At 38.2% G+C, this 26,270-nt stretch overlaps 2 protein-coding genes across 4 annotated transcripts; one reads left to right on the plus strand and one right to left on the minus strand.

Moving 5' to 3' along the window:
- Positions 1-12: 12 nt before the first annotated feature.
- On the minus strand, positions 13-4,983 carry CRIPT (CXXC repeat containing interactor of PDZ3 domain). Its single transcript, XM_080342794.1, has 5 exons — positions 4,876-4,983; positions 4,598-4,663; positions 4,154-4,208; positions 3,258-3,361; positions 13-470 (listed from the first exon to the last, which is right to left on the minus strand). The coding sequence occupies exons 1-5, from the start codon at positions 4,889-4,891 to the stop codon at positions 406-408; spliced, it is 306 nt and encodes a 101-aa protein (XP_080198920.1). The 5' UTR covers positions 4,892-4,983; the 3' UTR covers positions 13-405.
- Positions 4,971-26,178, plus strand: PIGF (phosphatidylinositol glycan anchor biosynthesis class F). Of its 3 annotated transcripts, none has more exons than XM_080342792.1 (6): positions 4,971-5,008; positions 5,681-5,931; positions 7,567-7,658; positions 9,094-9,210; positions 14,574-14,682; positions 25,808-26,178. In XM_080342792.1, exons 2-6 carry the CDS (start codon positions 5,704-5,706, stop codon positions 25,919-25,921), a joined length of 660 nt encoding a protein of 219 aa, XP_080198918.1. In that variant the 5' UTR covers positions 4,971-5,008; positions 5,681-5,703; the 3' UTR covers positions 25,922-26,178. The 3 variants fall into 3 exon arrangements, with proteins under 3 accessions (XP_080198918.1, XP_080198917.1, XP_080198919.1); XM_080342791.1 differs by lacking the exon at positions 4,971-5,008 and adding an exon at positions 5,315-5,379; XM_080342793.1 differs by lacking the exon at positions 4,971-5,008 and adding an exon at positions 5,490-5,581.
- Positions 26,179-26,270: the final 92 nt, after the last annotated feature.

Raw genomic sequence — 26,270 nt, forward strand, 5'->3', positions numbered from 1 at the left:
TAAGCATAGAACTAAAAGAAGGTACTACTTTAATGAGATGATACAAGCTCATATTTTATACATCAGACAAGCAGAAGACTCAAGATACAGCAAAAGAATAAAAGTGTTAGTATCAAAGATCTGTGTTATGATGGTAACATACTTTCAACCTGTCCACTAGGATCTTCTCATCCACTTTGAACTGTATCAGTTGCTACAAACCATTGGCTTTAAATATCAATTAACCTTAGTGACAAAACAACAAAAATATTATGTACATTTCTAGGCAAACAATCAGGCTGTTTTTATCTCCCCTGTCATTCCAAGTAAAGGTATTATCTTCCAGAAAGTAATATTCACAAATTATTTTAGAGAAAAGTTACTGTACAAAGACACAGAAGTTCATAAGAAGACTAGTCAATACAATTAGACAGAAGTTTGCTTGTAGTTCTTTGTATCCAAGACCTTCTTGCCACACATTGAGCAGATGCCTGTAAGTACACAAAGGGTGTGTAAATTATTTTCAAAACAATGAAAGGTTTTCTTCAAAAACATAGTTTCTATGTTTTTGTAGAGATCATTTTCAAAAAATTCTTCAAATGAGCTCTCAGTGACAATCTGTGCATTTTCTCACCAGATATTGCAAATTCAGATTTAATGACTCCTAACGCAAATTAGCATTTGCAGCACATGTGTAATACCGCCACTTCAAAAACAAAAACAAAAACCAAACCCACAACAACAAAAAACCCCACACCTCTATTTTGAGAGCATTATGACTCACAACATTGCCCAAAGCCTCTGCAATTTGCTGGAATATTGGAAGAGAGCCAGGGAAGGCTCCCATGTAGCAAACAGGTAAAAATGTGATATTATTAAACTCTGTAAATCCTGTAGCCAAACTGAGGCCCAAGAAGGACACAAAATTGCTAGGCTAAGAAAACAGTCATCAACAAACTGTGTGTTAAATAGAAGATTAACAGGTTGGCAGCTTCGGACAATTGAGAAAGTTGAGAATAAATACAGTTTCATAGAATTAAGCTATTCATATACCAGTAGAAGTGAGAAACAATGGACACCAAGAATACAAGAGAGTTGATGTGAAGATGACCACAGATGTCCCAGAGAACTTTGACCTAAACCCAAAGAATGGCAAGTCAGAAAACTAGAGCAGCAAAAAGAGCACAAGTTTGGTAAGGGCAGAGGGGTTTGTATCAAGGTTTCCCTCTCCTCCTAAAGCAGAAAGGTGCTAAATCTTCTGTTTGCTAGGGCCACATCTCTTTTTACAAGATCATTCATCAGCAGATAATAAAAATGTCAAGTGGCAACTATTCCTGTTAACTATATCATGTGCTGTCATATATTGACATCAGAACTGGACACATATCAGAACTGGACACATATCTAAGAATCCATTAGGAAAGGGAACAGCAGGGAACATGTCACATGAGTTACTTTGGAGAGCAAAATCCAGCTCACAGGCTGTTCACTTCAGGTCTAAATTGAGAAGTATTAACTTTAGATTGCCTCTCAATTTCAAACATGCAACAGTGGAAGCACTAAGCCATATGGTTGCATTTGCTTCAAGAAGCATGCCCCAGCCACATCTTTGGTGGCCAGAATTAGAGTCTAAAGGACTTAAAATTCTGAGTTTTACAAAGAAAGCAAATTCAATCTGCAAGGATACACAAACAGACAAAGATGAAATCCTGAAGCCCACCCAAACCAACCATAAGTTTGAGAACAAGATTCTACCATCTGGGATTCAGGCAGCCATCTGGTGAGCATGTAGCAGCTAGAAAAGGCCACTCTCCTACAGCGGGCTGCTAAATAGCTGGCTCAGTGACATGGTGCGCATTTATAGAACAATTAAAAGACATTTCATAAACAAAACTTACTACTGGTTAGCTGTAGCTCTACATGTAGCAATTGCTCCGCCCCATGTCTGGGTGCTGTGTGGATTCCTTGGTATCAACAATGTAACCGACTTCGCGTTACTTTTTCCCCCCTGCCCCAGGAATTACAAATTTGAGTCCTTTTGTTTATCTGCTCAAAACCACAAGACTATTAAAAGTTTTATATCCTTAAGGCTCTTCATGAAATTTGCTTGAAATTGATTCTTTTTTTCCCCCTCCAAAATTTTTGAACAGTTTTTAACAATACTGAAGACTGTTATGAATATGGGAAGATAGAAAGCTTCCACATAAAAGCAGAATTTCAGTGCAGTCATTCATATATAACTCATGTACAGGAACATTTTATATATTATGTGCTGCACAGTGCAGTATCTTGCTTTCTAGGGACAATTGTATCTTTTTCATTTGTCAGTTTCAACTTAAGACAGGCTTGACTTACAAGGCATCAAGTACTTCATAACTGGACCAGAGACTCTTTTTAAAGAAATTAACCTTTCAATGGCTTAAGATACTGAATGCATAAGAATAGATGCAGGCACAAAGACAACCATGAGCACAATTTCCCTTCAGTGACTGTTTCTTAATTGCTTTTAAAACTCTGTTTATCTTTTTCTGTTTGCCTTTTATTCTGCGGGTATTCTTCTTTCCTTAAGCTAGCCTTTGTGGGCTTTGGGGCAGGTGGTGTTGGTGAATTTTTGTTTTGTTTTTTTCTTTTTTGGGGGGAGGGGCGCAGAAGAGGGACTGCAACAAGCAACTGAGTTTTCCAAAATCTCATTAAAAAAACAAAAACAAAACCAAAAAAAACCTAACAAAACAGAAAGATCAAACTTGCTAGATAACAGTTTTCTATGCAATTGCCAGGATTAAGCTTACAACTATCCTTCCAGTCCTACGACTTTAAATACTAGATACATTTTAAAAGCAGCAGAATCATAGATGACTTAGGTTGGAGGGGATCTCCAGCAGCCTCTACCCTCTCCCTGCCACACTCAAAACCACAGCCAACTTGGATGGGGGTGGCTCAGGGCTTTTCAAGTCAAGCTCTGACTACCCCCTATAGACACTCCACAACCTCTCTGGGTCCCTGTTTCTCCATTTTACCACCCTCATGGTAAAAACTGCTTTCCGTGTATGCAATTAGAATTTTCCATGTTCTAACCTGTGTACATTTCCTCTTATTCTATTACTTTGCACCTCAGAAGAGTCTGACTCCATCTTCTCTATGCTTTCCCATTCGTAGTTAAGGATAGCAACTAAAATTCATCTTAGCCTTCTCTTTGCAAGGCAAAACAAATTCAAGAGTTCCACTTGCTCTTTAATTTCAAACCAAACTGGGGTAATTTGGTACTCAGTGAAACTCACCTTTTTTATAGGCACATCCTTGACAATAGTGGGAGCCTGGCTGATGGACAGAACTCTTACAAATCCGACATATTGCAAATTTGTTCTTTCCATAAGGATCAAACCTGGGAAAAAATAAAAGTATTTTATTTATGCACCTTGAAATAAAGTATTTCCTCTGCCTTGCCTTAAAATGTCTGAGCCAGAGGGCACAGGCAGAAACCCCAGCAAAAACTATAACTGAGAAAAGAGACGTACAAAGATTATTTCTAATAGGCTACCCAAAGTCTACAGGAAAGCTCCTACTTTCTCCATTAAGAGAGATTTCTTGCATTATGGAGAAAAACTTAACAAAAGCAGAACTAAAAATGTGTCTTTTTATTAAGACACTAGAACTTAAACATCTTCCAGCAGCACCATGCCCCCTTGCATAACAGAACATCCCCTGGAGATTAAGGAAATGCTCAAGAGATTGTACTGGCAACCTTAGCACATAAAATAAGCCTTTCTGGCTCACCTTGGAATCGTTAAGGTTGGAGGGGACCTCTGGACATCATTTAGTCCAATTCACCTGCCAAAGCAGGTTCACTCAGAGCAGATGGCACAGGAATGTGTCCAGATAGGGTCTGAATGTCTCCAGAGAAGGAGACTCCTAACAAAAGCATCAACCTCTAGCAGTTTTGGTGAGAGTTGCAGTAAAATAGTTGCCCACGCTTACAATTCAGCAAAAAGTACCCATTAAATATGTTTTGACATACTTTTACCAACTAAACAAATGTCATAACCACCTCAGAATTATCTCTTTTTTAAAAACGTGTATTTTGGACAAGTTCTGAGTAGATGCCCAGATATGCAGCAAACAGGCCTCAGTTACAGCAAACTAACTTTTTTAGCCAAAATCAGTACTAAATGCTAACCTTGCTTTCTTTGAGGTCAATGCCTTGTTTTCATTTAACTTGCGACCACCGCTTTCTACAACAAGAACAGAATCACAAACCAGTAAGCTTCCCAGTTCCAAGCATACTTTAAAAAGCTCAGTTTACAGTTTTTATAAGCGTGCAAATAAAGTCGCAAAGAGAGATAAAACATACAGCACAGAAGCACAAGACAACAGAATACTTTACACTGCGCTCTGTTTGTGTATCATTCCACACAAGGAGAAAAAAAACAGGCAAGTTCAATACTGAAGAGCTCAGGGTAAATAAATTCCCAATGCGTGGAACTACCATGGGAAGGAAAATACAAGGTTAAAAATGAACCTGAGTAACTATTTCAAATTTTAGCCTCAATATCATAAGACAGCTCAAGGTGACCAACTTTAAAACACCTGCAAAGCGAGTGTTAAACCTCCCCAAGATCACCTGTCGTGTTTCTTGCACCATCTTTCCACGTATCGGGAGTGATGACCGTCCCGAGCTTCTTCTCACCTACGTAAGCAGACATTGCAAAGGCAAAGAATTAAATCTACGCGGCCTTAACACTCGCGACAAGCGCGGACCCCAGGAGAACGCCAGCCCTCACACGGGCCTTTCCCCACCCGCCACCCACGGCCCGCCCCACACGGCCCAGGCCCGGGGCTGCTGCTCAGCTCAAGAGACGGCCGGTACCCCCAGGAGCAGAGGACCCCCAGCCCACTCACACTTCTCGCACACCATGGCGGCCCCAAACACAACAAACAGCCTCTTCCGGGACCGCCCCGGAACTGACCGCTGGGCGCCGCCGGTTTCCGTTGCCGGGCGGCCCCGCGCGCGCACCGCGGCGGCGACGCTGCGGTAAGAGACGGAACCGGCTCCTCATCCACCCTCCGCCCTCCCAACCTCACACCCGCGCCCCGACCCGCGACAGGTGTCAGGAGGCCGCCCCGCCGCTGTCCCCGGGCTGCGGAGGGAGCGGCTGGGAAGGCCCGGGGCCGGCGGGGGCTGAGTCGGGGAGCGCCCCCGCTGCTCTGAGGGGGCCGGGGCCCAGTGCTCGGAGCGTAGCGCTGCTGCGTCCCTGGGTTTGGGGCTAATTTATAAAAGAATGACGTTTTTCTGCGGTCTACAGCTTCCTCACAAGGGGAGGAGGAAGAGCAGGCGCCGAACTCTTCTCTTTACTGACTAATGACAGAACCCGAGGGAATGGCAGGAGGATGTGCCAGGGGAGGGTCAGTAACAGGCTCCCCAGGGAGGTGTCACGGCCCCAAGCCTGACAGTGTTCAAGAAGAGACTGGACAAGCCCTCAGACACATGGTGTGAACTGTGGGGTTGTCACATGCAGGGACAGGAGTTGGACTCGATGATCCTTGTGGGTCCCTTCCAACTCAGGACATGCTGTTATTCTATGAAAATAATCACTTTCACCCCAAAGTAAGCTCAGAGCTCTGTGTGTTGTGTCTAGGAAAAAAAAAATCTTCTCCTGTAGCATTTGTACTGTTCTAGTAACAGGCACGACTCGCTGTCTTGCAGGTGGCTGGTGAAGAGGGAACACCATGAAAGAAGCAGAAATAAGGAGGCTCTTGGCTGCCAACCTCCTCTGTGTTTTTTCAGTTATTCTGACAGCGGTTGTTCCACCTTTCTTCTGGGATGGATTCACAGTTCTGGGCACACACCTTGCGTGGCTGTGTGTTTGTTCTGTTTGTGTTAGTACCCTGAATATAATCTTGCACTTAGTCCTTAAACCAAATCTGTCTCCTAAGAGAATTTCGTTTGCTCACAAGGTAAGAATTTTATTCTTAAATTGCTAGCAGACAATACAGAAGGGAAGCAAATTATTTCACTGAAATAATCAAATAAGAAAGAAAGCAGACAATTTTTGGTGGTTAATTCTTGTTTTTTTATGAATCAGCTGTATGTAGCACCTTTTGAAATAAGTTTTCCAATATTTTTGTGACGTTAAACTTCCTCTACTTGTAAATAACCTGTTCAGTGAGCAATTCTGAGCGTTTGCTTTTTCCTGTCAATATATTGTTGTTTGTAGTACCAGCTATTGATCTTCCAACAATTTGCACGGTGGCAAAAAAATCAGCAAAATTGAATGGGCAAAGAACTCATTTAATAGTCCAGACCTGACTTTCAGTGTTATGAAGAAACATTTTTCTCACATGTAGTTATAAGTTTCTAATAACTTTAAAGGAAGAGAAATATTTTTTAGAATTTGAGACATAAGAGAGAGACGAGCTCATTAAAATTTAAACCAAGTTTATAAATCTTAAAAAATGACATTAAAGTATTTAAATGGCCACATTTCCTTGAGTGATGAAATTTGCATACAGAACTATCTAAATCTGAGATAAATCTTTGTAGTTTCAGTTTGTAACACATTAAAGGTATTAATCCAAATGAATTATGTTTGAAAACAGCAAATTTGGAGCGGTGCACAACTTGTTCAGAAGCAGCGTTCTGAAGTCAAGGGGGATAGTTTTACACTCCCAGCTTGCTGAGTCAGGCAAGATTCAGTGCTCTGATGTGGCGATTCTTAAACATCCAAGCAAACATCCCTGAAAGCAGTATCTTAGTCTACAAAGCTTTTACGTGTTTTACTGACTGAGTGGGATGTAAAATACACAAAGTCATTATGGAAAACAGGTGTCATCTGTGCTTTAAAAATGAAGCAGGCTTTGTGTTCTGTGTGAGATTTCATCCCAGCCTAGCATGAGGGATAAATATTAAAAAAAAGTACCCAAGTGAAATTATGAATTTCCATTGGTGACCTGATCAGAACAGATCTAACCAGAACTGTTTATCAAGTGGCTATACTTCTACGTGGTATAGTGAGTACCCAGAAACAGTTATTTAAATTCAGAGAAAACTGTATGTGTTTTGCAGGTTTATAGAAAGTCATGGACATTTCTCAAACGGATTTAGAATTTAAGGTGCCAAGTTCAAAATGTGTTTTTTATTTAATGTAATTTTAAGTGTTACCTTTGTTTCTGAATGTCTTTTTTTTAATATTTCATTTTTTCTTGCTTTAAATATTTTTTTACTTTCTGTGAATGTTGCCTTTTAAAGAATGGACATAACACTCAGATGTAAAACAGAAATGTAAAAATACACAATAAAATTATCTATGATTATCTTGTCATTTCCAGTTGTATCTTTTGTATATTTGCTTTACTATACTGGAATGCATGAAAAAAATAGATGGAATATGATCATTTTTAGTTAATTATTTAAAGTATTAAGCATAGGGATAACTGTTTTGAAATATGCCATGCTATTATCATACTGTGCTGTAGCTGAAATTAAAGAAATAGGTAGACTACAATGCTACTGATAAGGTATAGACTATGTATGCTACTTATGTTCTCTTTTATTTTGAAAAAATATTCTGATATTTTATTGCTCTTTTTTAGATATCCAGATTTCTAAAATGCTGTGTATACTTTTTCATGTCTTGCATACTGTTTCATGCGATTATTGTTCTTTATGGAGCACCTCTCATAGAGTAAGTCAGAAGACCCTTCTTTCCCTAAACATTTTAAGGGGCAGTTCTCCTTACAGATATTGGTATAAGTACTAATACATCTCCCGGCACATTGAAAGTTAAAGGATAAGCTCCTGGCTGGGGGAAGAAGGGTGGCTGTGCTGGCGTTTGGGGTTTATTTGTTGTGTGTTTATTGGTTGTTTGGTTTCAGGTTGTTTTTTTGTTTGTTTGTTTGTCAGGGGCGGGGGGGAGGTGTGTTCTTTTCTGGATGCTGGCTCTTAAAATTTCACAGAATCACACACAGAATCGCAGAATGTCAGGGGTTGGAAGGGACCTTGAAAGATCATCTAGTCCAGTCCCCCTGCCGGAGCAGGAACACCCAGATGAGGTTACACAGGAATGTGTCCCGGCGTGTTTTGAATGTCTCCAGAGAAGGAGACTCCACAACCCCTCTGGGCAGCCTGTTCCAGTGTCTGTCACCCTCACTGAGAAGTTTCTTCTCAAATTTAAGTGGAACCTCCTGTGTTCCAGTTCGCACCCTTTGCCCCTTGTCCTATCATTGGTTGTCACCGAGAAGAGCCTGGCTCCATCCCCTTGACACTCACCCTTTACATATTTATAAACATTAATGAGGTCACCCCTCAGTCTCCTCCAAGCTAAAGAGCCCCAGCTCCCTCAGCCTTTCCTCATAAGGGAGATGCTCCACTCCCTTAATCATCTCTGTTGCCCTGCACTGGACTCTCTCCAGCAGTTCCCTGTCCTTCTGGAACTGAGGGGCCCAGAACTGGACACAGTATTTGGACATGTGTTGTTCAAGACAGTTACAAACAACTCCTTTTACTTCAATATCTATGTTAAACATATGGGTACAAACATTTTTCCAAGTTTCATTTAGTCATTTCCCCTGTAAGATTCTAAAAGACACATCTTGCATATTTTTCATCCTTCTTATATTAGCATTTTAAATTTTAGGAATGATTAAAAAAGAAAAAAAAAAATAAAAAGGAGAGACTTGAAGCAGCCAGGTGTCTCTGAGAGAGATACTAAGTTACCAAATAACAATGGCACCATGTAGTTTGATTTCATGGTTGCTTTCACAACATCAAACCAGAAAAACAAATGGAATAATGCAGTAAATATTCAGGTGAACTTCAGTTCAGAACTAATGTTCTGTATGAGGTGCACCTGTGTTTTTAAAAATGCTACAGGTATCAGACATTTAAAATAATTACTGCATTTTGGTCTTTGAGATAACAGACACCAGAATTCTTTCCATCTTTATTATTCTGCAGAGTAAGAGGAAAATATTTTTTTTCTTATGTGTGAGGTTTAAGAAAGCATGCATGTGTTCACAAGTTGACGTGGAGGTGTTGTTTGGGTTTTTTTTCCTAAATCTTGGAACTCTTACAAAATTAGTAACTACCTCACTTAATTTTGTAATATTCCTTCTTTGTAGGTCAGTGACTGAGACATTTTTGTTTGCAGTTCTCCTGTCTACCTTTACTACTTTACAATGCTTGTGTATGCTGGGACCAAACATACAAGCGTGGATACGGGTATTTAGTAAAAATGGGTAAGTTCTATTCTAAAGTTTCTTATTTGACCAGAATAGAAATGGATGGAATTGATGTAAACAATATATCATGGAATTTTTTGTAAAGAAAGGAAACTTCTGAATTATGGGTATTTTTCATATTTGTAATTGGAAGCTTATGAAAGCTTTTCTGACAAAGAAAATTGTTCTTTATTTTAGAGACATTGATTCAGAAAACTGGCTTTTTCTTTTTGGTGTCCAGACACTAAATCTCACTTTATATGTGTTTGAAGAAAGTAAAGTTTCAAATGCACATTTTACTGTGTAAAACCATTGTGCAGTCCGGTATAGTGGTTGTCAAACAAAGAGGAGACCTGAAACTGCTCTGTACAGGGAGAATCTCACACATCACCCAATAGTACCTTCGTAAATACAGTTTTAAAAGTAGGAATAAGGAGCCAAAACAAGCACTATTTTAACAGTACTTTTAACTGGAACATAATGGTGAAAATTATATATAATTTACTGTGGTCTTAAGTATATAATCTTTACCCATGCTCTTTTTCAAATTTCAAAGAAAGCTGGTTTCAAGCATTATTTTTTTCAAGAGTACGTTTAAAGTAAAATGAGCCTTTTAACCTCATTTTCACCTCAGTGACAGCCATGACATCAGCCTATATCAAGGATAATGTACTTTTCAGAAGTTTTCTCTCTCTTCTGCCTTTTTTCCACTCACTAAATAACAGGATTGTTGAAGGACTGGGATGCTGAAACATAAAGAAGCCCCAAATATGCTTGAGATTTAATAAAAAGATGTTAGCATTCATTTGCTTTTAATAGTTCATATGGATAAAGTCTTATCTCAAAAGAGAGAAGTCATATAACACTGCTAACCTATAGAGTTACTATAGGTTTAAACACCTAAAAGTTTAAACTTCTGTCTAGAAGGAGAAAAGTAGACTTTTTGTAGTAGTTCCAGGTATTGACTTTTGGTTTATCTCAGTTCTCAGCTTACTGAAAGATATCTTGAATCCTTATTCTAGCCAGTTATGCTTGTTTGGTTTTTGTTTGTTTGTTTGTTTTTTATTTGCAGTGGAAGGGTTGAATAGACTTTAATAAAAGCGCAGAATTGTTTAGCCAAAACAGATCATTGCTGATTCACTTAGTCATCTTTGGAGGCTTTGCAACTGGAAATAATAGTTGAATTGAAGAAACAGATGCTTGACAACAGATGTCTTTGTGCCAGGTTAGGTTTTGAATGCCTGTCAATTTCTTTCCCAGACTAGATCTTAATGTTATTTCAGCAGGAAAGAGAGTTGTCTTGTTTTGGCATTTTTGCTGTGACAACTTGTACACACTTCTTACTAGGGAGCCATATGACGTTATCTGAATAAAATGTCTATTTAATAATTATGTTTATTTAGACTGGCTTTTAAATGAAAGAGGAATATGGTAGCAAAAATTTTTATGGATTTTAGCAAGCTGCTCTTTTAAAAATAATCCTGTGCTTTTTCATTTGACCTCATGACTGAGTTGGAACGTCTCACATGTAGGTGTGAGCTGAGTGTGGACATGATGTATTGAAATGTTGTCTCAACTATGTGGAATGAGGTGGGACTGGTTGAGTGGAGGAAAAGGATGGTTAGGTAAGATTGACACAGCTGTTTGCCTTGAAAGAAGGTTTTAGCAAATTGAATTGTACTGGAACAGCAAGCTGGAAAGTCTGATTAAGTTTATAGCTTAGAATGAAAAAGGAATGTGTTTTAAAAATAGCTGAATACAGTTTAGACTTCAGTAACCGCTGGCATTTAATTTTCTTACTCTTATTTGCCTGTACAATATTTATATGACCAAAATGTGCTTGTGTTATTGTTTTTGCAGAAAGACAGAGAAATACATTTAGAAAAAAATGTTTATCTTGATATCAAATGTAAATAAGTAACAGATACTAATTACATAGATATTACTCTCAATAACTTTTTACTGTTTTAGGTGGTCTAATGTGAAAATACTGATGCACATAATATCTTGTCACAGGACTATTCATAAAGTCACATTCAAACAACTCGTGTGTGATCTATTGCATCGTAATAGCTATGGTACAACTGAGTCAGTCTGACAAATATTTGGGGGATAATCTTGCAAAGTGTTTATTTTTTTCTGCAGAGATGCTTCTCTTTCTGCTTCTACTTGCAGCACTAGGAAGTGAAGTCACTGCTAGTAAAATCTGTTTTGAAAGGGTTACTGCAAGATCAATCTTTAGGTGCCCGTGCCTCTAGGAGGTAGATTATATGTGCTGTCTCGTGGTAACATGTAAGCTGTGACACTGCAGGTTTATTGTTGGTATTATAAAGCTTAATTTGTTGGTGGGGGAGAGGGGAAGTGTTTGCTTGGGTGTTTTTTTCTGTATACGTGAAACAATTGCATGAAACACAAGACAGAAAATTGCCCATGCTCCACATTTTCAAACTGAGTGCACTTTTGAATTAGAAATGTCAACTTAATGGGCCAAATAGAGGTTTTTTTTAATTACTTTAAGAAATCTGAACAATATTTTCATACCCACACATTTATAGTCTATGTAAACATAGAATGTTTGAGAAAAGTAAGTATGTGTATTCTACATCATAAAAACTTTGGTTCTAAGTCAGGCTGTAAATAGGGCTCTTTTCACTAATTCTGCCTTTGGGAAGAGGGGGGGCATGCCAGCTATCTCTGGACTCTGACATCTGGTGTTGTGACCAATGTCGTGACACTGATCGTATGCTATCGTGCTGCCCTAAGCAGACAGAGGGAAATAAAAGCTACAGGAGGGGTTATTGGAAACAGGTGACATTCTTTAAATGACTTTTCAGTAATTGTTGGCTAAAATAGCCTCCTTTATAAAAGCCTTTAAAAAACACCTTTCAGTTGCTGATTTTTATTGCTCCTTTTGGAGACTGTTTATTTCAAATCACTAATCTGAATAATGGTGTTGAAATTTCTGGTATAACAGTAATTAGGTCACCTGGGTAGGAAATAGATTTTATTTGGACCTTGCAAAAAAAATAGCATAAAACCGTAACTTTAGGACTCCTTCCAGTTTTAATTTCATGTATTTTATCACTTGTTTGTGAACTGTGTACTCTTACAGACTTGGAAATGTCCTTTGTAAAGGTAGGTGTCATCAAATACTAAGTGCTGTTTACTATTTCAGTCCTGCCACAGCCCAAAATTCCAGATCTTGTCTATCCAGGAGCTGTCTTAGTAAATTCTTTAATGTTAGCTTAACCTCTTAATTCAAACATAATTTAAAGCAGCACTTAATTTATTGTATTAAAGGGGTAAATAATTACTTCGGGCTTTAAAAGGCCTTTGTGCCACTAGAGAACGTTTATTATTGTAGAATCATTTCAGTTGGAAGAGGCCCTCAAGATCATCGAGTCCAACCTTAACCTGTCTTAAATATTACTAGTTTTTCCTGCAGAATGATCTTAGTTGTAGTTTGTTTGTAGTTTAAAAATAAAGAAACTTATAAAACTCAAAGTTTATAAATGTTTCTGCAGGTGTTAGCCTCATATAAATGAGGGGTTTATGTGATCGTTTAATGGGCTAAATTATACCTACAAAAATTCCAATGGGTGACATTCCGTGAAGAGAATAATCAAAACGTTTTTCCTTCAGAATGATGTTGGAGGACAAGTCAGGTTGTACTTGCGTAGGCAGTGTCCATGCTCTGGAGTGGCTGAAGGTGCAGCTCAAATGGCTGCAAAACTGCCAATGGCTGTTCTTCACTAGAGCGCTGTGCCTTGCTAATTCTGTTGTTTTGGTTTAGTTTCAGTCTGATATCTCCATATGGTGCAGCAGTATGTGTGTAGATTTACCAGACAAGATGTCTTGCAGAGTGCGAATGTACCTCAGTCAGTCCTTGGCATATTCTGCTGGCTCTTTTGCTGCTTTGAGGCTGGTGTGAGTGTTCTCTTCCCTGTGCTGCCTCACTCTCTCCTCAGTTATTCAGCTTCTGAAAATAATTTACAAGCATTTTCTATGTGCAGACTCCTGAACAGTTCCAGAATTAAATCAGGACCTTTCCCTTTAAAAAATATATCAAGCTGTTAGGATTGTGAATTGAAATGGAGCGTTGTAAGTTAAAAGGATGGTGTTATTGTAAAATAAATAGTTCTGCTCAAAATGTCAGTGTTGCACCATAAATATTATAATCTTTATGACCTTTATTTTGCAAACAATGGAAAATATTTGCTTTACGCTTGTGAGCTGTTTGGTCAATAGCAAATGCAGTAGTGAGTTAGGTGTACTCAGAAATAAAGTCAGAAACTTTAGACTCTTCAAAACAAGGTGTAGGCTTAAAGCTTTCATGTCATGCAACATAAACAGCACATGTGAAGCACATCCTTCTAGTTTTAGCCATAAAAATGCATATCTTTTTTAGTTCTGTTAGCTAAAGCTAGGCTTGTGTTTATAATCTGAGATGTAGCAAACTGAAGATTGAGATCTCTTACTTTATGGATTTGGGGAGGGGATTTCTACCTGGTTCTTCTGTCTCAGAGTTGTCCTCTACTGTGTTCTGAACTTCCACTGCTCTTGTTTTTCAATTGGTACCAAGTACTCAGATGTTCATGGCTTGAGAATATAAAAGCAATCACTTGGTAGGTTGATGATGGACAATGAGTGCTTGTCTGTTCAAAAGAAACCAAACATTTCCAAAACTTTTGAAGTCAGTAGTGGTAGAAGGCCATAAACTGAGAACTGAAGTCATTAACATCTCTTATGATACGATGTGTGTCATGATTGGCAATGTCACAGTTCTTCAGCGTGCAATAGATTTATGCTGCAGCCAGTGTACTTGAAGTTTGATGCAATGTTGCTGAAGGGCTGCAACATGCAGGTTACATTTATGTGCAATGTTTCTTTTCAGTTGATGGAAAGTTGCATTGGAATATTCACATGGTGGACTTCTATTTTAAATTTCAAGTTGTCGTAGCCATCAAATAGCAACGTGTTTACACCATAGAATACTTTGTGACTGTACGTGTGTTTTGATGTCTGCTTCTCCCTGCAATGCACACAGTATCATGATACTTTAATTTGCTCAGTCAAGTAGTAGTTCAAGCTCATTAGGAGCATTTCCAGGTAAATAAACGAGCTTTTGCAGTAAACGTCTCAGGGGGAAAAAAAAAAACCAAACTGAATGTGTGGTATAGAAAGATTATGATTGTAACTGGAATATGCAACTTACATTTTAGTTACAGTTCGTATCTTTTATGAGAAACCTGCATGCTATTTATCAAATATATGGATGTTTGTATCTATTTGTAGTCTCAAAAATCTTGGGAGAAACTGGATGTGACATTCTGACATGGCAGCTTCTGCTGTTGAAATCTTGTAACATACTGTTTTTACAGAGCTACTTCCATCTGGGAAAGCAATCTACAAATTACTACCATCTGCAGTATATTTGGAGCTTGGTTTGGAGCATTTCCTATTCCTCTTGATTGGGATCGGCCTTGGCAGGTTAGTATGTACACCTTTATCATAAATATGAAAATATTTATTTTCTAGAAATGTATGCTACACAAAATTGCTCTGAGACTGTACAGGTATATTGGATTTACTCATAAGCTGTTCCTACAGGGTTATGCCAAACATTTTAAAAGTCATTGAAAGCATCTGTGCTTACAGTGTTAGGCCGTGAAATGCAAAATTTTTACCTCCATTTTTAATAAGTGCTTTGTTATAGATTTATGAGTGTCTGTTGCACGGAAATTTTATCAGGAAATAGAGCTGTAAGTTCTTTGATAAGAAGAAGCTAGAGAAGCAGGAAGAGAAATGTGAAATAAAGATGGCTCCAAGATTGTCTGCCTTCAGTCTGGTAGCTTTTATTGTTTATGGGTAGGGAAGAAAAGATGCTTTCCTAGTGCTTTAGTTACCTTCTGTCTTCCTTAAAAGCACTTAACAGAATGCATTTTAAATGGATTTGGATTGATTTGTGGAAATGGTGCGGCCAAAGCACAGTACTAAAAAACTTACCTTCTGATTTCAGAGGAAGGCAAGCCTTAGCTTTGTAGTTGCACAATAAAAAATGGGAAGCTGGCATTGCAGAATCTGTGTTTATAAATTCAAGTGTCAGTGCTGTGTTCTTAATATTTTTGTTGGCATGAATAAATGATTCCATTAAACAGTCTGCAGTTGCCATAAAATTATGACACTTGGTTTTATTTGCAGTGGAAGGGTTGAATAGACTTTAATAAAAGCACAGAGGTGTTTAGCCAAACCTTCAGTGGAGGTTTTCTTTCCTCAGGTTACCAAACTCATACACTCTCAGGTGAGTAGTCTCTACCAGGCCTGTTCTTAAGCAGATGGTTTCAAAGGTTTTTCTCAGGAATCATTGTAACAGGCAATACACTTTTCTCTCTGATATTGCAGAGATGTTGTGGCTTACAACTGCAATGGAAGTTGTTTGTCACAGAACCACACAGAATCACAGAATGTCAGGGATTGGAAGGGACCTCGAAAGATCATCCAGTCCAATCCCCCTGCTGGAGCAGGAACACCCAGATGAGGTTACACAGGAAGGTGTCCAGGCAGGTTTTGAATGTCTCCAAAGTAGGAGACTCCACAACCTCCCTGGGCAGCCTGTTCCAGTGTTCTGTCACCCTTACTGAGAAGAAGTTTCTTCTCATCCATAAGTAGCTAACAGCTTGCTTTTATGCCACCAGCCTTTCTTTCCAACCGTGTAATGAGATACTAAAATTTCTATTTAAAAATAATAGAGGAGTAGGTTGATGCTTTAACTAAAGAAATCAGGTTTTCTTCCCTAAAACCACTTGGTTTTACTCTTGCAAGAAGTTTCACCATCAATCCGTCATAGGTATGTATTGGCACTGGTTAATTTTTGGGGGACATGAATGTAACCCCAAATTCAAGGGATTCATTGAAATGCAATCTCGTATCTTCTTGCGAAGTGTTATTCACTTTTCCTGTTCCAATGAGAGGCAAGCACTTTTTTTCTTGCTCAGCTAGGACTGTAGGATGGCTCATCACATCTGGCAGGTTTTATTTGATTCCCAAAATCTGAGAGTTTGCTGATATGCTGTGTATAAAAATTTCACCTTATATGCACCAATGATATAAGGAAAAAATCCGTAGACTCTGATGAACAAAACAAAGACACTACTAGATTATGACAGATACTTTAAGTACAGTTAATTTTTACTTTATTTGTTCATTCACCCATCTTCCCATAGTAGGACACACAAGTTGGGTAATTTACTGGCTGCTTTTTCTGTTTGAAAACTCTTCCAGGTTAATAGAAACCAAACATGACTGACAAAGTTAAGCTCTATAATCTATACTTAGACATCTAAAAAGATATTATATGACTCCTCAGATCAGCAAAGCATCTGCAGAAACTTCAGATACCATAACTTGTCACTAGCTGTTCCTGGGCATGAATGCGCCCCAGAGAATTCAGGCAGCAGCAAAAACTGTATGTCTACATTAAATTTTTCCTTCACCATCTCCACCCTCATTTCTGACATACTCCTGATACCAGAGTTGGCAGGGGAGAGCTTCTGACTATCGATTCCTGCATCAAAGCAATTTTCCTCTGCCTAGAGCCAGAGCATTTGCTGCTATGTTCTTTCCCTTAAGTTCCCTTCATTTTTCCATATCCCCATGTCTCCATCTTTTACCTTGTAGCATTTAAAATAGTGGGGTGGGGGAAGAATCTTGCTTTCCATTTTGGGTCTGAACTGCTCAGTTGTTACTTTAATCATCATGTGACCAATTCAAGAGCAACCACAGAGAAGTTTACTTACGAGTCCTGCAGGCTGCCACTTCAATGATCTTTGAAAACTGCAGTTTTAAGTGATAATTTTTAAAGATCTGCTGTATAAGGAGATGGAAGAAGTTCTTGTTAAAACGTAATGCAGTTTTAAAAGTCAAATTATCTCGGCAAAGCAACACAGTGAAGCACCAAAATGGTAACAAATCTTCAAAGCGGAAATGAACCTCTTTAAAGTAGTTTCTTAGAGACACTGTTCCCAAGTCTCAGATGTTTCCGATCACCTATTGATAATTTAATATTTTTGTGAAGATGATCTCTTAAATATCAGTCATGAAGGCATAAAAGAAGGGGGAAGGGAGGGGAAAAAGTGTCCTGGCCAGGCATTTTCAATAGGTGCCCAGGAAACACTGCTTCCCAATTTAGGCAAGCTGAGATATGTACGAATCAGGTTCTCTGGAAACACTGAACTTCATGCAGGAGTTGATATGAATATTTTGCCTTTCTATCCCAAATGATCAGTATGGATTCAACAACACAGGTGTTGAGCTGCACATAGTAGCTCTGCATTGCTCTCTCAGAAATCTTCAGAGCCAAGAGATGTTTCTGGTGTTCTTCAGAAGTTCGCTGGGGACTAGCAATGAAACCCCTTTTTGCAAGAGTAGTCCTTTTGCTACCTGACATCAGGTGATTACAGAAACTCATAGTCGATTCTTCCACTGTAGCAGTGAAAGAGGAGAGGTGCTTTCTGTGGTGTCTTCAGCCAAAGGCAGGGGAAAGAAGAATGGCCCTCATAAAGGATTCTGCTGTTGTTGCAGATCTGCTTAGTTTGGGAAGAAAATCTTTACTGCAGATTGCCTATCTCCTGAGTGACTGAACTAACCACCAATTTATTGAACATAAAAATACCTTTATATAATGCAGTTGCAGGAAGAGGTTATTTAAATATATATATATATATATATATATATATCCCCAAAAGACATGGCCTGTCAGTGTTTTGTATAGAACCTAACCCAGCTGGTATGTTTATGGGAACACTGATGGATTAAGTCTCAAGCAAGGTCTGAAAAAAAATCATGTAGATCTTAATGTAGGCTTAAAAGTAATCAGAGCCCAGTCAAAACCCAGTTACTTCTAGGCATCTGCCTGAATAACGTATTAAGTTGTCATGCTTTTGACATCAGCTATTTCTACTATTAGCCTGAAAGGAGAGAGTTTGGGGATTACAGTTTTGGATTTACTCTTCTCAGATTCAAAAAGGGATTCAAATGGAATAGTTTAGTGTTTGGACTCCAGACCAGGTTTTGAGATAAGAACAGGTTTTATTAGTGTTTAGACTTCTTGTTGAAAGAAAAAGAATTAAACTCTCTAGTGGAAATGGTTCTGCTCTAGAACAGAAAATGTGGTTTAAGTCTTACTATTATAATTTTAGAGAGCAGTGTTAAGGCCTTTAAGCCCGTTTGTTGCAAAATCTGGTTCTGATGTTTCTATTGGTTATGGTTAGTATTTGTGGTGTAACAACGAGTTACGGAAACACAGATGCATTTGTAGCTTTAGCTTCAGACAGTTCTTTAAAGAGTGTTGTAGACAAGGTGAAATTTGTACTACAAGATTTGGATGCGTCAACAATAGCTGAGAAATTCACTTAACAGAGCACACCAAAGGGTTGCTGCTGCTGCCCTTGTGCTCTGTTTGTGGCCCTGAAATGTCAGAACTTAGCAAAAACATCTGACATCCAGCAGGTGCAGAAATGCACTACAAGTTTGGAATTAAAAATGCTATTGCTGTTGATTTAGCTCTGTTAGAACAATCTAATATAAAGTGAGGTTCACACAAAAAGTAAAGCACTGTCTTGGTTTATTTTTCCACTTCATCAGGACTTAGCACTTCTTTAAACTGTTGACAATTTCAGAGTGTCCACAGTCTACTTTTAAATTGACTGTAGTCCAGTTCAGAGAGTGCAGTATATAAAGCCACTTTTGTGAAGTCTGTTTATAGCAATGGCTTCAAATGCAAATGGCCTGTTGTCACTCACCTGAAGCAAACAAGAGGTTGAAGGAAGAGACAACTGAGGATGCTGGAATTCCATTAAGAGTATTGAATGAAGCAGCCCGCACTTTTCTGTGAGGCACCTGTTGTCCGAATTGCCACACTGATACATATGGGAGTTCTTCTGATGTCACTTTGTTGCTACTTAAGGGAAAAAGCAATTGAGGGCAACACTAGGTTCATTTTTTGCTAATCTATTTCCTAGTCCTTAGCTGTTGTATTTGGATTAGCATCTTTTCGTGCAGTGTTAATTGAACTGAAAAACTCTATAGTAGTCATCACTTTACATCATGGTTGAGATTAATTGGCAGAAGCTGAGAAGTTTGTAGTACCATTACCTATATCTTACCTGATCAGAAAATCATGTCAATATGTCTTGCATATCTTTCACTACAATTTGTTTTTACTGTTAAGTACTTCAGACTTCTATGGAGTAAACTTAGTGTGGAATCATCAGGAGGTTCCAATTTGTGTGCTAATGGCTAAAATCAAAATGCTACTTCATCCTAGAGTATCATAAACCAAAGAAAACCTGGTTCTTTACAATACCTCTTGTGACACGCAACAAAACTGAGATAAATACAGATGTCTCAGAAAATCTTAACTTTATTTTCCATGTTTATGTTTGAAAAATATTGCATACAGGGGATACTCAGATTAGTGGGCCTGTCTACACTTAAAATAATGTAAAATGCATTTTTTTAGCATACAACAATCTTTATGCTAAGTAAATATTACTTAATAGGAACAGAATGTTGGTTTGGAAATAAAATGACATTAATTATCTGAATAATGTTTCAGAATGGAAATGAAAAATACATAAAGCATTTCTGTTAGAAGTATAAAATGTATTGCTGAAAGTCAGTTGGTATCTTGATGATTGGTTTTCATTATTCTGTTGTTCTTAAAGTAACTTTTAAACATAATTTGGCCATGCCTATTGCCACTCTGCTAGTCTGGGAGCCCTGCTCTGTGCTTGTTCCTGGCTATAGGTCTGCAGAGTTAAGCTTATCTCAAAGGTTAAGGTAGTTGCCTTACAGGAATGCAGGTTAGTCCCTACAGTATTTAAATTGCTGTCTTTAGAAACAAACAAACACACCCAAACTTTTCAAGACTTACTCTGTAAGATATTAATATCTTATCTGCAAGATATTAATGTTTTTCAAGTGTCAGACTGGTAGAATAAATTTGCCAATGTTTTGAGATTACTATCTAATTCTTAAACAATTTTTAAAAGAGTTTTCAGCACTTAATTATGACCATTTGAATAAGGCTATTCTAGGTGATGTTCAAAAGACGAAGGAATTGCACATCCACTTCTTGTTGCCTCTAGCCCTCTGATGTGCAGTGGGTATGCAAGGATTATGGTGAGTTATGGCAGTTGTAGCAAAAAAATAGAAACTAACTTCCTTTGTCACGGTTGCTCAATTTTTTCAGAGTGCCTATTTCAAGTTGGTGGTGTACTTTTAATCACCGCATGTGATTAGGATCCTGGCTTCATGTGTCATCTGAGAAGTGGCACCTTAAAGCACACCCCCACTGAAACAGAACAGGATCGCTAGGGTGTTACTAGACACATTGTGACACATCCTTTCTCTGCTTAGCCTGAGGTACCTGAGTTGCAGAACAAGATGGTATAATTAAAGAGCAAAACCTTATCAGCATGCTTTCTAGGCGGTGGAACTAGTATTCCAGACACCCCATTCACCTTTGACAGCAATGACTTTTGGAAATTGTGAAGTTCCTGGGTTTATTCCATGTTTTGATAATAGACTTTTCAAACATGTTCCTGGGTTTACTGTGTGCATGCCTGCCCATCCATTTGTTTTGGGGTATTTTGTAGCATAATTTTGATCTGTAGTACCTGTAACTAACGATAAAAAGTAACTTTGAAACAATATTCTGCTTACGTTGTTTTCATATCATTAAGGAAAAGTGATATTGATGTATTCCCACTTCATACTGGATGCTGCAAACATAATAGATAGTGCTGATATAACTCAAATGAGTTGATTGACTGCCATGTGATTTAGCCAATATGACTGTAAATATTAGCAGAGATACCTCTCAGACTTTTGTAACCAGAAAAATAATCTGGATAATCTTGGGTATAGTTCTTGGTAGTTACTCAAGTAAGTTGAAATAGGACTATAAACTTTCACACTATTTATTCCTCACACACCTCAGAGTGTTTCCTTCTTTCTGGTATTTGCTTTCGGATCTACTACCTACTGTGAAAGTTCTGCTGTAAAAGAAGTTGCTTTACATGAGTAGAAGGGATAGTATCTAGTGTTTGAGTCTTTTTCAACAGAGGTAGAAGCTTGTTCCACGTTAGTGTGGTTATCATTGTTTATTTAATGATATGTTTTCTTAATGTAAACCTTCATGGTGAGATCAAAGGCAGTTATGCTTGCTATAACTTTAGATCACAAATCCACAAAACCAACTTCTAGTTACAAATGCCAGCCTGAAAAACTCACACTTTCTTCTCCTCAGCATGTGCTTGTCAACACACACATTCTGTACAATGTGATAAGACACTTTTAGTTAACATGTGCATGCAACCAAAATAGATTAAAGGCATGTACTGAAATTTTTAACACAGTACAGACTAAACAGGAATTTAAGGCATGTTAGAAACAGGGAGGGAAAGTAATTGTGCTCATTTATTCAGTTTTAAAGTGAAACAAAAACTATTACATAGCTTTCTAATCGACAGTCAGAAATGGGTCTTTTGAAATAGTAAGCATACAAAAAAAATCAGGTTTAGAAATATGAGAAAAGCACTAATCTATAGGAGGAGACCAGTTTACTAGAAAAAAAGTAATTACAGGAGATTGCCTTGCATTTGTATAATTAAACTTCCAGCAGTCAGCTGTTAACTTAATAGTATCCTTAAGACCTTCATTAGGGTGTTGCTCCTTTGACCTATAAGAATCTGGCCTTTATGTCCTTATCAATGTCTATGTAATTCCCACTGCATGGGATGCAAGTTACAGACTTGTAATAAATGACAAAACTGTCATGCAATCAGAATTCTGGTTTAACGAGCTACATGCATAGTACAGCAGAGCCAGATGCCTTGCTGGGATCCTGCAACATGCTCTGCTTTCTGTGCAACATGCTAATAAGCATTCTCACATCACTTCATAGGTGTTCTAAAGAGCGCTGAGGAAACTAGCTCCTCTGTGTCCTGAAAGGTTAGCAATTCCTATTTCGAGTCCTTATTCTTAAAATGAGTTCTAATATATACTAGAAAACTTGCAGTTCTGCAGTGACTGTTCAGCAAGCCTAAAGAAATCTCTCTTAAGTCCTAACAACTGCTGCCAGCTGAAAAGGCAAAAAGAAAATTTAAACAAATAGCAGAAGTCAGGATCATTTTGCATTAACCACTGGTCATGCTCTGTCCCTTAAAATACCAATTTTGTGCTTGTTAAGCACGAAGGGGGAGATTTGTTTTTGCCAAGCTGCTGTTCAGATTCCTAGTAATCATATACAGGTTGTTAAAAGTGCCTTTTTCTGCATGCTTTTGATATGTAAGCTAACTCTTCTTGTATTAGGGTGTGAGGATGGTACCTGATGCTTCCCAGCTGCTGGGACAAACAGGGCATTTCCTGACAGTTTCCTGAAGAATGTTCTGTCCTGTCTCCTGCACTCCCCGCACTTTTCTCTCCAGATCCTTCTTCCCCCTCAAAAAAAGTGCAGTTAAATGATGTTGCCCAACATCTTATTCCTCTGCTGCTGACCCAGCCTAGACATGACATCAGTACTGGGGTAGGATATGTCAGCTTCCTCAGCATAAAGTAGGAGAAACTGCGCTAAATAGTTCTCAGGGGACGAGGAGTATATTACAAGTTGCATACTTCAGACAAGCAGAATGCAATCTCTTAGAACAGGCAGACAATTGATATTAGCTGCTTAGATTTTTATCACCTAGGGGCAGTTCATACCAAGTCAGGGAAGGTAAACCAAGTTTAAGAGATGACATAAAAGACAGGGCAAAAGCAGACCAATCAAGCAAGTCAAATTCATTTAAAAAGGTCCAGTGGAAAGTGATTTGGTCTCAGAAAAATGAGGCCAGAAGCTAATGCAAAATAAAGCAACCCACTTTCATAGACAGACACAAAGCATATGCAAGGGCTGTTATTTTAGTGGAGCTGATGTGCTTAAGAGCCACATCTTAATCTGTAATCTTTGATAACTTGCAGCTTTAGATATACCCATGGGTGCATCTGGCTGTATGTAGCTTAAAGGCCAGCAGTCAAGAATAAAAGGTGCAGAACTAGTCTAATTACTCATTTGTTAGAGGCTTTTTTTGCCCTGCCTTGAGGGTTAGAGAAAATAGCATAAGGACAGCAACGCTCTTAAGTCCAGGCTTTTAGCTCCTATAGTTATGGAGTTTTCAAAAGGCCAATCAAACTGCCTTCAGAACTGTTTTGGGCCATCTGACCAGCATAACAAGAATGAGTACCTGGCCTACTTCTATGCCACTAGAAGGGATGAGGTGGTGCTTATTTTCTGTCTCATTCATAGAGTGTTTTACAGTTTCTTCCCTTTGCCCCGTCTTGGCCAGCTGCCGCTGGTGAGGGTTAGATTTCAGAGGTCAGAGACTCATGTGTTTGAGACAGCCTGAAATTTCTGTAAGGTAACAATGATTTGTAAAAAGCAAAGCAAAAATTGAATATTTTAAAGACAGACAGAGGCATAATTAATACTAAAATTTACATAACTGTTGAAAAATCATGTTCCAAGTTGTAGTTCAATCAGATAAAAGAAGCTACAACAGTCAGAGATCATTTTAATCGTACCAACAATTGCCCACTATACACAAAATAGCAAAGGATACAGGGTCAATGGGTCATCAGGGATATTGACTCTCTAATTAAGAGAACATGAAAAATTTGGCATCCGATGTCTACCTATACTTCTGAAAAGCAAATAGGCAACTACAGATTCACCTAATGTAGGTAAAGTTTAATGAAGGATAATTGATCACTCAGAGAATTCGATATAAAAGGACCACTGAGTTATGAAGTCTCTGCCCATAGTTTTGTGGGTATTAGAGTGGTATTTGACTTCATCAGTGAATAAGAAAGTAGGACTCCTGTTGCAACTGAATGTTACTGAGTGAACAGCTGGGGTTGCAGGGGCTTTTTAATTGTTTTGTCCTTTAGACATGTGTAATAAGCAAAATGCTAGAAATAACTTAATTACATTTCATTGAAAAGCTGAAAAAATCCACCTGAAGTGTAAGTTTAGCCAAGGCCACAAACTCATGTGAGTTTTAAATATACATAATATCTTACCATACCAAAGCATCTCAAGGCTTTTTATAGAAGATCTATAATACCACTGTTAAATGAATGAAAACAAGCAAGTCTTTGGTTTGAGAGGCAACAGCCAAAATATTCAGCAACAAAAAGAAATCGCAGAGACAGAATGTCCAGAAATGGAAGAATGAAACAAGGTCAATAAAGAGTACCTAAGGCACCTTGTTTACAGTCATCTTTGCTACACTCCTTAAGACCTCCAAATAATATATAAAACTGCAAATGCTAAGGAATGTGAAGATGAAACAGCTGAGGATAAAATACATTACTCTTATTCCTAGTTAAAATTCCTGTGATCAAAGGATGTGAATAAATATATTTTTTCCAAGCAATAATGAAGTACAGAGAATCAGAGCTAGAATAATGAATGAAAGGAGGAATTAGTGCCAGTAAGTTCATTTGATATTCGTGAATTGCAAACCAAAACGAAGGAGAAAAGAAGGCTAGACACTGAGAAGTGGATATTTTCTTTAATAATGTCTAGTGCATTTCTCAGTCTCAAGTACTATAGAAGGTGGAATTATCCCCCTTAATTTAAAAATTAAAAAAAAAAAAAAGGAAAATTTTGAAGGGGAATGGGAATTCAGTTTATTCTACAATAAATATTTTTAATCACCAGCACAACTGAGACTTCCATCAAATGCCATATGTAGTTGACTGGTAATGTAAGCTACATCTGAGGACAGACTGGTTATGTTTTGACCACTCCTCCCTGCAAATCAATACCAATTAAAAAAAAAGGAGGGGGGGATCCCATTACTTCTTTGCCTCAGTACTAGATGGTTTGTGAAAGTGAGTCAGCTGTATTGAGTAGGTTTCCCTGTTCTTATACTAGGAAGTAGAGTTTATCATTAAAGCTCTCTTTAACATAACTGGCTTACTACATGTTTGCTGAACTGGGGGCAAGATGTTCAGTAAGCTTCAAAATTTATATTCCCTCCCTTCTGCCAGCCAGAGGGAAATTGATCCCTTTGCCTACTTTTCAAGACAAAAAAAAAGAAAAACCTTCTATCCATCTCAGTCTCTGGCCTTATTTGAATATTAGTTCATTTATACACACCTCTAAAAGTTTCAGAACACCATGAGAGACTGGAAGGAGAAATCACCATCTGTAGGTTTCCAGATGTGTGCAGCAGAACAGAAAGTCAGCTTAGCTGAACACTTTAGGGGATATAAATACTGTAATGTTTTTCACGTAGTTTTGGGAATATCAAACTAAAGTCTGCAATAGCCAGAAGCCTGGTTACATTTTAATGCATATTAATTAAAAACTGTACAACAGCATTTAGTGTCCACAAAGATGATTGTTACACTTTTTGGCATTATTTGGAAAGCATGTCAAGCTTTAAAGTAGAATAAGACGCTACTGTCTTTCAGTACCTAGCTTACACTGAGAATTTGTGCTCACGACGTACAAAAAACCACAAAGGCTCTCCTTGTCATCTGCTTTTACCTTGTGTTCTCCCCTCAGGTATGGCCCATCTCCTGTTCCCTCGGAGCGACCTTTGGCTATGTGGCTGGTCTGATTATTGCACCTCTGTGGATACACTGGAACCGGAAGCAGCTTACATATAAAAGCAGATAACTGGAGCAAAGAGAGACAAGGTATTTCTTTGTGCAGATTCCATACAGACTGTGCAAAAGTTGTTGTTTTTATAAGATATATATATATATATATGTATAGTCAAAGCAGAAGACTATCCAAATTAAATCAGAGTATTTCAGGCCAAGCATCTCCACTCAATAAAATCATATAGATGCCGTTTCAACATGGTGCAGTTTTTGCTTCCTCTAGACTATGTAACCCTGAGAGATTGTACCTTCCAGTCTGAATAAAATATTTCTAACAGATGTTGTGGCTTCTTATTACAAGTTCGTTGCGTTTGATTTTATTCCTGTGGAATTCACCAGCTGTAGAAGGCAGAATCATGGTT

Source organism: Nesoenas mayeri, assembly GCF_963082525.1.
Source record: "Nesoenas mayeri genome assembly, chromosome: 3".
NCBI lineage: Eukaryota > Metazoa > Chordata > Aves > Columbiformes > Columbidae > Nesoenas > Nesoenas mayeri.

Excerpts from the sequence above, each read along its gene's own strand:
- CRIPT (XM_080342794.1), bottom strand. Across the intron at positions 4,209-4,597 it reads TGGTGCAAGAAACACGACAG|AAAGCGGTGGTCGCAAGTTA; the intron begins GTGATCTTGGGG and ends TTCTTGTTGTAG. Across the intron at positions 471-3,257 it reads AGGATGTGCCTATAAAAAAG|GCATCTGCTCAATGTGTGGC; the intron begins GTGAGTTTCACT and ends GTGTACTTACAG.
- PIGF (XM_080342792.1), top strand. The coding sequence starts at position 5,704 with ATGAAAGAAGCAGAAATAAGGAGGCTCTTGGCTGCCAACCTCCTCTGT. Across the intron at positions 5,932-7,566 it reads GAATTTCGTTTGCTCACAAG|ATATCCAGATTTCTAAAATG; the intron begins GTAAGAATTTTA and ends GCTCTTTTTTAG. Across the intron at positions 14,683-25,807 it reads ATTGGGATCGGCCTTGGCAG|GTATGGCCCATCTCCTGTTC; the intron begins GTTAGTATGTAC and ends TTCTCCCCTCAG.